This window comes from Hippoglossus hippoglossus, chromosome 5, assembly GCF_009819705.1.
Source record: "Hippoglossus hippoglossus isolate fHipHip1 chromosome 5, fHipHip1.pri, whole genome shotgun sequence".
NCBI classification, from domain to species: domain Eukaryota; kingdom Metazoa; phylum Chordata; class Actinopteri; order Pleuronectiformes; family Pleuronectidae; genus Hippoglossus; species Hippoglossus hippoglossus.
In genome coordinates, this window is record NC_047155.1 from 10,860,927 (window position 1) to 10,874,590 (window position 13,664).

General features: G+C 41.8%; 1 protein-coding gene across 1 annotated transcript in view; it reads left to right on the forward strand.

Moving 5' to 3' along the window:
• Window positions 1–13,168, forward strand: part of atg7 (ATG7 autophagy related 7 homolog (S. cerevisiae)) — a 52,503-nt gene extending 39,335 nt beyond the window's left edge. The window contains exon 19 of the mRNA XM_034585743.1: window positions 13,125–13,168. Coding sequence (XP_034441634.1) covers window positions 13,125–13,157 — 33 coding nt within the window. The 3' untranslated portion in view covers window positions 13,158–13,168. The remainder of the gene's footprint in view (window positions 1–13,124) is intronic.
• The last annotated feature ends 496 nt before the right edge of the window (window positions 13,169–13,664 follow it).

A 13,664-nucleotide genomic window follows, 5' to 3' on the forward strand; every position in this document is an offset into this window, starting at 1 on the left:
CGTACACACACACACACACACACACACACACACACACACACACACACACACACACAACTCTGTTATTGCCATTTGGTTAGTTCCACTCTAAAAACAGTTCATTAGAGTTTATATGGTTGCACACATGCACGCACACACACTGATGTCTCACCAGAGGCAGCAGCATATAACCTACATTTGAGTCGTTAATGTCCAAAGAGTTTGATTCTTTGATGTGTATGTATTTATATATATGTATAAATGTAATTACCAGACCAAAAATTCACTTAACAGGACTAACAGACCTCCCATGAAAACTCCTATATCCATCCTGTATATATCCTATATATTGCAAATAAAAAACAGTCCATATGAAACCAAAATCAAATATGATTTTTATAAAAGCGTCATCTAACAAATACTTTTCTATATTGTATATTGCGACATTGAGAGTGTGTCTGTTCATCACTGAAACTTGGTTGATTAAGCAACACTTAATAGAAGCCTCTAACAAATTGTGTTTTCTCCCATTCCTGTAGAAATGTTCGGAAAACAGCTGCAACACTCACAGGAGTATTTTCTTTTTTTTGAGAATAGCAACTTTGAGGTGTCAGCTGGCACTGTTGTTAGTAATGATCAACTCATGGACAAATCATAGCACCAACATATTGTTAGTTAAAGTAAACAGTGATATCAGAAACGATAATGTCATTAAACATCATCAGGCATCAGCCACTATCAGTCACCTCCATCTCTGTATATAAAGATGGACGACATGACTCAAAAAGTGAAGCCAAATCATTTTTGAATGCCCCCTGGTGGCTGGCTACAGTATAGGTCATAAACTCTAAATACATACAAATAATTTGTTTCCCCCCCAAAGATGGTTGCTGTTATGTTTGTCAGTTTGTTTGGTTTTAATTCGTTTTGATGCTATCAAAACGGATGAATTGTCGTGATCGACAGCTGAGACTGACTCATGTATGTAACACAGATAATAAGGGGGCGGCTGCTTTTTAATCCTGTAGTTTTAAGTAAACATTTTGAAGATGTGTGTCAAAATAAGCTTAAAGTCTACATTCACAACGCTTTCGTTTTAAGCTTGTTTCTGATGATCTACGATTAACTTAAGAACTACACTGTGGTCGACTTGTCGTGTTATAGAGCAGTGGAAAATATCACGTCAATATATGTTCAAAGCTTGTTGAAAACTTGGTGTGATAAAGACTCTTATTGGCGTTTTACTTGCAAAGGTTTTGATTACACTTACAATGCTCCAGGCGTAGTTCTCAACTTAAATAATTCAAAACTACATACGTGTGTTTCCGTCTGTTGTTAGTTTTGTGACATTTTACTTTATTTTGTTGTTTTACACAGATGACAAACTTGTGCGCATTGCGAAACACTCGTATGACTCAGAAATTGTGTTGATAACCCTCTCTGGTGTACAGGAAATGTGTCAGAGGGAAAAGGGGGCCCAGGAGGAGGAGAGGAAGAGGGAGACAGGGACTGACAGATTAAGTGAGAGAAAGAACAGGCTGATGGTACAAGAGAGAAACCACACTTTTAAATAGACGAGCAAAAAGAACGGAGCAAAGTTTGGTTGTCTGACAAAAACAGTTTTAAGAGCCGCACTTAAGAGATAGATTAATACTAAGTAAATCAACTCAGAGAAAAAAGGGATAAGGGCTGTCCCTTGAAAGGATTAAAGAAAATTAAAGCAAAAAGGACAAATATTAAAGAAAAAAGTTAGGGACTTGGGGGCGGGGTTGTCCTGAAAACGAGGGTGAGAAGTCAGTCGCTGTCTAAGGAGAAAGAACAGGACCCAGCTGTTGCTCCACAGGCCACCACACCCAGCCGAGAGAGACTCCATTTGTTGTTGTAGCTGGCCTTTATGACTCTGAGAGGAACGAGGGAGAAAGAGCTGGTGGAGTCTGATCGTCTTTAAGTAATGGGAAATAAAAACAGGGAAGAGGAGCAAGAGTCCGCCCGTTATTAGGAAAAGGGAAAAGGTGGGAAAAGAAAGGAGGATGCTGTATCACTTCCTACAGTTTGCCATCTCAGTGTTATGAAGTTTGGCTCCGAGGTCTGTTATCTGAGCGAGTGTTGTGAGTGCCAGCGTTTTGTTTGATTACCCCAAGACGCAGGAGTTTATGAAAACACAGCCAGGGGACGTGACCTCAGCTGGGACCTGCACACTAACGCTGTTCCCACCAGAGCTCCCACCAAACCACCTCTATTAAACCAACGTCAAACCACTTTCACTCCATCTTATCCTTCACTCTCCCTCTGACGTCACTTTCTTGAACCTTTTGCCCCGTCCGGCTTCAACACTCCTCTCCTCCGAAATCCCCACTTCCCCCTTTTCAATAGTTAAATGTGTATCTCAGAACATGTTGAACGACGGTGGTAGCACTTTATTTACAGCACAATAAATAGTAGGTTATGTGGTAGGTTCTCGGAAACTAACAAACGAAACATGCATATCACTTCCTTGATGTTTATTTGTTAGGAAAAGTGTTTCATCTAAATTGTACAACGAGTTGTTTTCTTTACCCTAGAATGAGCCCTTTATATTTAGATACTTAATATTTACATCGGTAGCGGGTCCTCTATAGAGGCCGCCATGTTTTTTACAGTAGCCCGTACTGAACAATTAAACCCCTTTTGAGTTTTTATGACGACTGAAGGCTACCACAGGTTCTCTTTCATTTTTGGAAAGGGAGGGTGATGAGGGGTATTCAGCTGCAACATGCAACTCCACCACTAGATGTCACTAAATTATACATACTGAACCTTTAAGAAAGCTGCATTGGCTGAGGCTGTAAGTGTGAACGTGAGAAAAAAAAAAATCAACATGTGTGAATTTGGAAAGAAGTGAGTTTCCCAGCTGCCTGCCAACAGCTTGAATCTGTGTTAGCCACTACAAACACAGCCATCTTACTGAACTGATAGGGGTGAAGTTGCATTGTGGGTACTGTAGGCGTCAGGTTTTTACCAAGGATGAGGAATCTGGACTTTAAAAAAGTTTATATGTGCACTAATTTTGAATTCTTTCAAATCTAATATGTATTGTCCATGTAGCCAGAGCCTGATATGACTCATTCATCTGTATCATAGAGCTCCATTGTTTTACTAAAACTATTAAAAACACATGAGTGAGCCACACTGACTGGCTGACATGTTCTCATACTCTGAATGTGACCCATTTTTAAAGATTTACATCCTCAACCGGAACCGATGAGCTTAGGCCTCAGAGCCGCAGACAGGGAAGGGAAGTGGGGGAGTATTAAGGGGCTCAACAATGTAATAATGCTCCTGATTTTTCATTGAAGTTTCATATAGAATACACTTTTCAGAGTCTTGGCTCCGCACTATATTAGTATTTGTCCTGTTTCTTAATGCTATGCCTTTGTTTGTCTATAGCCTTTAAACATCACAGTAAATACACAGTATGTGGTGGGGAGTTATATAAACAGGTGTGTATTATGTGAAACTTACCACAGAGTTACAGTATGTAGCATCATAATGTAAAACCAGACTCTTTATATGGTCATTGTCAATTCATTGTAATTGGTGTGAGATGTGGGTGTGTGTCAGTTTTTTATTGAACCCAGAGGACAGAACATGTGCTGCTGATAGGGCAGGTTAGGTTAGTGACTGCCCCTCCTCTTCCTGTCTCCAATCGTGTCCTCTTCCTCTTCTTCCTGTCTCAAATCTCAATGAATAGAACGAGTCTCCCCCCCCCCCCCCCCACACACACACACACACACACACACACACACACACACACACACACACACACACACTCACACACTGCCTGCTCACTGTGCTCCCCCTGAGAGCTGCAGCCCTGGAACAATGAGAACACCAGAGAGAACACAGAGGATCGCTGCAGGAAATGGAAGAACACAAAGTGCTTGTTTAAAACACCGTGGGGGGGGGGGGGGGCACTACTTAAATCTGTGTGATCTTTTTTCCAGACATACATTATTCTGAGGTAGACATTTGATGTGGGGGGAAAAGTTTTCCTCAACATAAGGAGTAGCCATATGGTGCTACAGTGCCTAAAGTTTGGGCTTTGAGGAAGTTAGACAGCGAGACAGTGGAGACCTGCTCCTCAGGCAACAGGACACACTATACGGTTGTTCAGTTTGTGCTTCTAAAGCTGTTTTGAACTCCAGAGAACGTCCGTACAACTGGGTCCAGACTTTCTCCAGACTTTAACATATAAAGAACTTAGCAGGAGTTGTAACAACAACACAGAAAGCTCCAGAGAGTTCAGGTGAGGGGTGGTGCAGCTGACATCATGCCCACTTACTCCCGATGAATCTTCTGGAGAATCTCCTGCGCACATGGGCTCATTTGGACATTATCCAGAGTTTTTACCACGGGGCTGACAGGAGAAACTCCAGGAAAACTCTTACTCTGACATGTGGGTTCTTACATACAGCCCCTCTGGAGAATGCCAGGAGATTATCTGCAGTTGAAAGCAATATAATTGTCAAAATGAATGATTTTATATGTTGGAGAAAGCAGTCTAGACTCGATCGAGGTTTAAAAGCTAAGTTTAAAGTCAGTTCCCCTCCGTATCGACACGGGACACGTACAGTTTGAATCTGGATCACACAGCTACAGCATCTTCAATCAATTGTTGCATCTGGAACTGCTTTTTCAAATGAGCGTTTTTACTGCCAAGCAATATTAGCCAAAGCTCTGTTTATTGTGTAGAGTCGTATATTCTGCTGGAAGACATTACTTTATTAAACAGAAGGCATGAGGAGCTTTAAAGTCCTTCACTTGTATGTTTTCCCTGGACGACTCCGGACCGCCTGAAGTGGTAATGAGTGCATCCTGCGTCATGGTGGAGTTCAAAAGAACACAGCGGACCTCCTCACATGGGCCCCGACACACGTGTCACCTAAAAGGAGTTGTAGTGGCCGTGTTTGTTACAGATTGGCACACATTTTTTCAGTGTGTGCTGCAGATCAGAAGATGTTGTGGTCTATTTCATTCTCACTATATAACTTACAAGTATTTTTAAACACATTTGTTTTGGATCTGAAAACACCAGTTGTCAGTAAAATTGCTGAGTTACAGGATTTCCTTCCTAAATAAAAGGAGGAAAAGTGTAATTTGCGATAGACCGTGGCCCCGGGGAGTCTGCTGCTATCTGCCTCTGTGAGCATTTAAACGGGCGTCACACTAGGTTTGGTCTTTTCTCTGAACTGCCAGTGAGAAGTGTGTGTGTTTGGATTGTAAAATGTAACGTAGCCATTATTGCAACGTTAAGTCCAACACATAGCAAAGGTTTGCAATCTTGTAAAGGCCAATGTTTCCTGTATATTTATTTGATATTTAATTTTTCCTATTGATTCTGATTTGTTTGGGAATGAAGGCATGTGTTTATGTAAAAGAAATCAGCAGTCATACGGTTTTACAGCATTCAGAAGAGCGCATATCTCCACCAAGCCCAACAGTCACTGAACGGTTTGATTAAAAATGAAGGGATTCGTTATTATCTCCATGGTTACCAGTCACACACAATCCCATGAATGGCAGAATATCTTTCAGAAGAAGAACATATTTTTGTGTATTGAGTTATATTTAGGTTATATTAAAGAGCCTGGTTTTTCATTTTGGGAGCATTATTTCTTCATTTCATGTTCAGGGTTTGTAATGTTTTCGCTCAAAGCCTCTCCTCCAAGTTGGCCCTGCTCGATTTGCTCAGTAAATATGACCTTAACAATTCTATTTAAAGAAGGTAGTAGCACAAATTATAAATATAAAATACAAGCACTGGATTCACTGAACCTGGTCCGATATTAAGCCCCCGTAAGGGACACTGAAAGAAGTAAAGCTAATGCGGCTGTATTGAGGCAGTGATGATTTCATTGGTCAAAGTCATACCGGGCTTTTTATTAGTTGAGGAATTTTAATGGGATCATTTCACAAAAATCCAAGAGCGAGAGCAGACATCAGAGAGCAGAAGATTCAGGAGCAGCCTGAGGACTCCAACTCAAACACAGGACATTTGTCCAGCAACAGATCGCCTGAGTGCCGACTAACAATATAGAGAAGGAGCAGAGCAAATCTGGGCTTGAGCAGGGGCTATTTGAGAAAACTCTCAACATGAAATGAAGAAATAATGCTCTCAAAATGAGAGTCCACAGTTTTGAGTAAAGACAGGAATAAAAAGTCAATTTTAAGGATTTGCAGAATATGTGCCAAGATGATTCCAAAACTATTCTAGCTGCTTATTTGTCCGTCTTGATGTCTCTTCCCCTTCGCTGTGACGCACTCGTAGATTCAGGTCTTATTTCCCTGGCTTTCTAACGGCTTTGACCTCTCACCTCTTCACCCTCCGTTAAACCGTCTCTGCCGGTGAAATCGCCAAACTGCAGATTCCCGCCACTTTGTGCAGGAATGTCTGAGGGGAATTCAGGAATGCGGTTGGGAATTCCTCGTGCTGCAGCAGCTGGGGTTGCGTTCGGCTTCATGAGGTCATTTTCTTTGTTGACATAGTTTCTGATGCATCGTGGTCAGCGTCTGTCTGTGTGCATTTGTTGTGATCGTTTAAGTGTGTTACTGGAAGAGGAGACTATATAGGGATTGCCCCCCCCTCAATGCCATTTAATCTTTTTTACTGGAACATGACACATCGTCTACCCAGACCAAGATTAAGTGTGAATAATTATCTAACCAGATTCATTTCCAGCAGTGTTTTATTATCAGTTGTGAAAGAATAGATCTGAAGCGACAGCTGAAAGACTTACTGTTATGAAACCCACAAAACAAGACTGACCTTGCTCTTGTTTTAGGACCCAGACTGTTATAAATATCAGTAGTAGTCATCACTACGTTATTACCTGCAGCGACAGTGTTGCTGGTTCGGTTCTCACCTCGCGTGTCTGTGTAAGAGACATCAAGGAAATATGTGGTCGTGAACATGTCTACCGTAGCGGGAAGTACCGCAGAGGTGCTTCTGGGAACTGTGGCAGGTGTTTGCACCATTTTGTCACCGCTGTGTTTCACAACTGTGTAAGATGTGGTCACAGAAGGTTACAGGTGTGTCGCTGAGATTGAAACGAAAAAAGCCCAGTTCAACAGGTCTTTCTGTTCTACTGCTTGGTCATAATTCATCATAACCATACAAAACCCATAGGAGAAAATGTCAGTGTTGCCTTTAAGAACAGTGCATGAACATTTTTGGGAAAACCTAATGCAGAAAAACCTTGTGGTAGATGACAAGTCAATGGATCATTAAAGGTATTAAGACAACAGAGTGTTCAGTTTAGAGGGTAACGTGAAAGATGCGCAAAAAATATAACTGAACTCCTCAGAGCTCAGGTTCAGTGGTTAAAACTCAAGCTCCCACTGTTTTATCTACATAAGTTTCACAGACTATTACAGAGTTTGAGAGCTTTTCTTTTTCTTCTTCTTCTTCTTCTTCTTCTTCCCAGATTAAAGGCTCAGGTTCCAGTTAAACCAGATAACGTTTGTTCCCTCGGGTCATTGTAGACCTTATCACACCTTTGGACTTCAAAGTGCTGCCGTTTCACAGCTGAATACTCCTCCATACCGGAAACCGAATCCTCCGAAAGGCTACACCCAAACCACATTATTTATTTACATCCCACTGGCCTGAAGCCACAGCTCATTTGGTTGTGTGTGTGCGTGTGTGTGCTTGTGTAGTGTGAAATTTCTGTGTATTGTCGGTGTGCATGTGTTGTGTGAGTGGACGTGTCATTCAGGGTTGCAGAAGTGTTTTTAACATCATGAGGTCAGCAGAAACACACACACACACACTGTTGTTGTTGTTGTTCAGGTAATTTCCAGTGCTGTGTGTTTTCTAGGTTTTACGAGTGGTTAGTCTGTGGAGAATGAAAAGGAGAAGCAACTGAAAAAGAACAGAAAGAAGCTGCGGAGGGAAAACGGATAGAGGAGGAAATATTTAAAAAAAAGAGTACATCCTTTATTTCAATATTGAGCAGAAATCATTTAAAATCCTCTTTTGACTTGTCAACAAGTTTCACTTCTCTTTGATTGTAGTCGTATCTGTGTGGGTCTTCCTCCCGCTTCTTGATGTACACTCTGGCCTGAGGGGGTCTTAGGAGAGGGATGAAAGAGGAAACATCCACCCTTCATTAACATTAATCATCTAATGAAAGCCCCCTGGCTAACAGATGTTACATCGTTTGTTGGAGGAATTGAGACATTTTCATGGCTGCCGGCTCTGTGTGAAGTTGAAGCTGATTGTCCCACGCTGACATTTCTACAGACTCACAGATCTATCAGGGTTATTCTATAGATCTGAAAGCAAGAATCGACACATGTTGGACTTCACTGAAAAGATGGAACATGTAACTATTCTTTATTAAAACATATAAAAAACAACCAGACCTATGTTATATTTAGTTGACATATGTTCTTACATTATCAAAATTTTTTCAAACAAGACAAATTCCCAGATTTTATTCTAAGTGCAGGAATTTGCTTTTTTGTCGCCTTTTAATTGCGTCATATCCTCTTTATCGGCTTTCAACACACTGCTAGCCAGTTAGCTGTTTTTCCCTCTACTGTTTGTATTGGTCACTTTAAATGGATCATGATTGTTCATGGCTATTTGCTGCTTTACATGAATAAAACTTAATACATGACCTCATCCGTGAACATGATTTGCGTTTGAGTCATGTCAGGTGACTTTCATCGGCCATGATCCCACGCTGCTTTACAGAATCAAAATAGGTCTTTTGTTATTGTTTTGATTGAGAGGCCCCTAGTGGTCGAAGTTACATGTTGTACATTGAAGACAGTCACTGTTTCTGCAGCTTCTTAAATTCTAACATCAACTAAAATCATAAGAATGAAACATATGTTCCCTCCCTCACTTTTCTCCCTCCATGCCCGGCACACAGTCACTGTTGTATCCAGCAGCCATAAACCACGTCACTCTGTGTGGTCCACTAATTACATATCGGATGGAGCCAGTCTCCATGATGAAAGCTTGACTCTGCGCTTTGTGCTTTGGTGTCAGTTGTAATATGTAAAGCAGATGTGTGTTTAATAGCTGAGCCCATCAGTGGTTGTGTAGCGCTGCCGAGCTCAACGGCCTTAAAGGTTGGATTTTCACTGGGGCCACACGCACTTAATACGTATTCCTGTAAGAAGACTCAGGGTTTAATATCAGCAACAACCCTGAGCTGTGTGTGTGAATCACTGAACTCAGAACTGATCCGAAGAAACTGTGGAGACACACAGCAAATATATATAACTACTTATATAACTACTAGTAGTAAAAATTCTGACTATTTTCTCAATTACGGGTTCTATATATTTGTTTGTAATGTGTATTTTGGATTTAAAGTTATTTCTCATAAGGTTTATTGTTAAACTTAATATAATATATGACTTAAATATATATATATATATATATATATATATCAGTGCGTTGACCCTGCAGAGCAGTAAATGCTACAGCCCCTCATGCTGAGGTGTTCTGTGGGGGGGGGGGGGGACAGTATCAGCAGCAGCAGAGGGTTGGCTGTGACTTCAGCAGCTAAAAGCTCCTCTATCTGATCACATCCCAGCCTTGTTTCAACAACTAGCCTGGATTATACTCGTCATATCAGCTGCTGCCCAACTGATTACAAACACAAGCACATTCACACAATGATTACATGCAGCTTATTCTGTTGGACTTTATGAAACATCCAGGAAGGCCGAGTCTTTTCTCTCCGACCTGCAGTGGCTGAAGGTCCTGGAGCGATAAGGATGCTTCAAAGTTAAAGATGTGTCGCTGATTGTGCTTCTGCCAATCCCTTTGAGGTGCTGTCATGGTGTGTGTGTGTGTGTGTGTGTGTGTAGTGTGGGGGGGTTACCCACTTGAAAGGGATATACTCCAGGGTAGTGCCGCAACTACAAATTTGTTTTGTTGTTTTGTCTCTTTGTAGTTCTGGTATCTTTGAAATAGGGAAAAATTGCCTCCAAAATTTGTTGGAGCCCAAAGTGATTTTGCAATGTAGAAGTTAGTTTATAAAATTGTAAGGGTTCTGACATGATAAGAAAAATATTTGCATAATTTGAGATTCCAACATAACTCTGCCTGTCTGTTTTACCCACATAGAGGAGAAGATAATGATGAGGCTTCAAAAGAGAAAGAGAGATATCAAAGGTCAAATCTAAAAGGCTCAAATCAGCAGTTGGGTTCATGAATAAAACCAGAAGGGTGTCCGGAGAGCGTATAGCTCCTAAGTATCTCGCCATTTTAAAGAAAGTGGGGAAAATAAATTGTGATGGGTTCTCCCTTGAATCCTGTCTCATCCATCCACCTCATTGCAACAACAAACGTAGATGGAAACTTTAACGGCAAATGCGCACATAGAACTAGCCAACATCCTAATAGGAGGTAGACGTACGTGTTTTCCTCTCAGCGATCGAGAGAAGATTTGGTTCTTTTAACAATGATCCTAATCATACGAGCAAGGCCACTAAAGAACTTTTCAAGGGGACGAGGTGGATTATCCTCGAGCGGCTGAGTCATTCTCCTGATCTCAGTCCAACTGAGCAGCGTTTCACCAGCATCCAGCTGAAGAGAGAGACCCCCCAGCGAGCGAGAGCTGAAGGGGGCTGGGGTGTAGCTCTGGGAGAGAATCACCAGGGAAGATACAAAGTGTGTGCTGACGTGTGTTGGTCCAAGATTTGAGGGGGAAGGATTTTTTGTTTGACTTCATGTTTTTCTGTCCGATTTCTTTTGAACCCCTAAAATGTGCCCATTATGTTTTTAAAGGCCTACGCCCACTTCTTTTCATACTGAATTCAGCAATAGACTGTAAATAGAGATGCACGACATGACACCTTTTCCAAGTATAGGTCATAAACTCCACCTTCTCCATGTTAGCAGATGGGACATGGAGCACATAAACAAGTCAAAGTACACATCAAATTAATATTTCCAGTAAGTTTGGTTTGAATTAGTTATTTGATGCTATAAAAACGTCGAGCAACGTCTTGATTGACAGCTGAAAGACGTACTCATGATTGGTCGAGCATGTTTATTGGTGGGACCTCGCAGCTACAATACCTGTTTAGGGACCTGTACGCAGGATTTTGTTTTAGCTTAATTTTTGTACGAAGGGAGGAAGTTACTCAAATTGGTTGGAACTTAAATATGGTATATATAAGTGTTTTATTTCAAAGCTCCAACCTTGAAGAACAAACATGTCTAGCTGTAAATATTCACACCAGGTGCAGGTTTGTTGTTGTCTTGGAGTAGAAGCAGTTGGTGGTTTCAGTTAATCTCCCTGATTGGAGCGAGCGGAGCAGCGACTTATTTTGATCTCAGCTTTGCAGAAATCTGCTTACGCGTTGCAGCAACACAAGTTCAACGCTTGAGAAACATCCCAAGTATTCAGCCCTGCTCGAAAGAGTGTAGTAAACGTCGCTGGCTCCACTTTGCTGAAGCTATTCACGTTACATAAGGTCTCCCACAACCCCCCCCCCCCCCCCCCCCACCCCCCTTCCCTTCTCTGCCTCCTCTCTCTCTTTTTCGTTTTGCACAAAAGATTTGTCAAAACACACACACACGCCATCAGTGCGGCGTGGCAGTCGTCCAAAGAGGGGCTCCAGTGTCGCTTCATTTCAAAGAGCTCTTTGCTTCGCTCTCCTTTTGATGCTCGCTCCCCAGCAGCAGTGGAGCAGAAATGCCGAGCTTTGATATGAATTTGTCGCTGATTCTCCACACTGCCCCTGAAATAAGTCCACCGGACGACTACAGGGATGGAACGCCACAATAACACTTTAAGTCTGTTATCTGTCGACTCAGGTTCTTGTGCTGCCGAACAGGTTAGACGGCTTTTTGCCTCTAAAGCCAGAGCACAGGCACAAATGACTTTTGGCTTAAAAAAAAACGTGCAGCTAAAATAAAACTGCACCAAAAACATCCCTGTTGAAACAAATTCAGGAGGTGAAGACGAGAGAGAGACTCTGATGTTCACAGTTTTGCGTGCGTGCGTGCGTGCGTGCATCTATGGCTGCAGGTAGTGTTGTACAGTGTAAATGGAATTTCTTTTGGTCGTAGTCGTTTCACTGGAATTCCAGTTTCTTTTGAGTGGTGAAGCAGCCCGTGTGAATAACCCAGCATGTATGTGTCAAAACTCCCAGTGAGTGTGAGAAACATTCCAGTGTTAGAGGTATGTGAATTACGTCTTACAGAGCGAGAATGTGAAGAATCTGCTGCCAGGAGAAGGCCACTGTTGTTTACTGACGCAGTACTGCAAAGGAGGTCTGTGTGTGTGTGTGTGTGTGTGTGTGTGTGTGTGTGTGTGACTCACTTCCTGGTAAGACAGTACTTAGCTGTGATTGTAAATAATTATTTTAAAAGCTCTTATACATTCGGTGCTGAGCCAAGAAATGAGCTGCGGGCTTCCTGTATTTTCTTAGGGTTCATTTCGTTGGAACAAATTATTCACTTATTAGAAACACACCTATCTGTCAATCAATGCCTCCTAATATTTTAATTAAAGCAAACCTGGTTTTCAGCCGACGTGTACATGGTCTGTGCAGCCTCATGTATCAAACTGACCTAAATCAGCCCTTGTTTAATCTGTATTGATTCTATTACAACAAACTGGGTTTCTTTGTACAATCCTGGTTATTTAGTGTGTTTATCTTCCCTTAACTTATGTCCAAACAGCGGATGACAGATGTTGATGTTGATGAAACCGTATGGCTGTACATCATGTATCCACACATGAGAACGCTACACAAATATTAAGCGTGACTCGACCACATTGTTCCTCGTTGACAGAAATGTGCAAGCTGGCAAACACGGCTGTGACCAGTGTCTGATAGTGAAACAATTCAAAGCGTTTTTCTTTTAAACTTTCAGATGTGTTACGTGGAAAGAAAAGTGACTCATGTTTGTCAGAAACACTTTGGTGGGAGAGAAACTCTGAATCTAGTCTTAAAGTTCACAAGAAAACCTCCACAGAGCGAATTCAAGGTCCATTTACTTCTCTGGAGCTTTTGACCACGACTCACTGAGCGAACCCCACTGAAGCCTGTTCAGACACCAGGAGCTTGAGATAAGAATATTAAGATCACATCAAGTGTTTATTTCAATGTCTTTTTCTGTGTCTCGTCAGATCTGGGACATGAGCGACGACGAGAGCATCTGAAGGACGAGAGGAACAAACCAAAGGCCCGGACTCTGCCCTCCATGTTCCTGTCTGTTCCTCCTCAATAGATCTCGACATTCACAAAGGAGAAGTGGAGTGAAAGACTCTTTGTGGACGACACTGAACCCGACCGTGAAATTGACATCATCAAAACCAAGAATGTTACAACATTGATGCTGAAAAGCTTTAAAATTCCAGTTCGTCTTTATTTGGATTCAAAACCAGAGAACGTAGTTAGAAATTCAGAGGCGGGTCAAAGCTCATTTAAAAATGATCAAAGGCAAAAGAATGATGTGTTTTTTTTTTACTCCTGTTACTTAATCACTTACTTAAAGGAAACGTATGATGCTTTTTTTCTGTGTTTTTTTTGTTTCTTCTTCGTTTAGTTTGTTGTCGGATGGCAACCGACGTCAAGGTGCATTAGGGCCATTAAAAAGCCACCTCGTAGTCCGGCCCATTCTTCCAGGGCGTCATGTCATGTGACCTCTCGATGCCCCGCGTGACGCA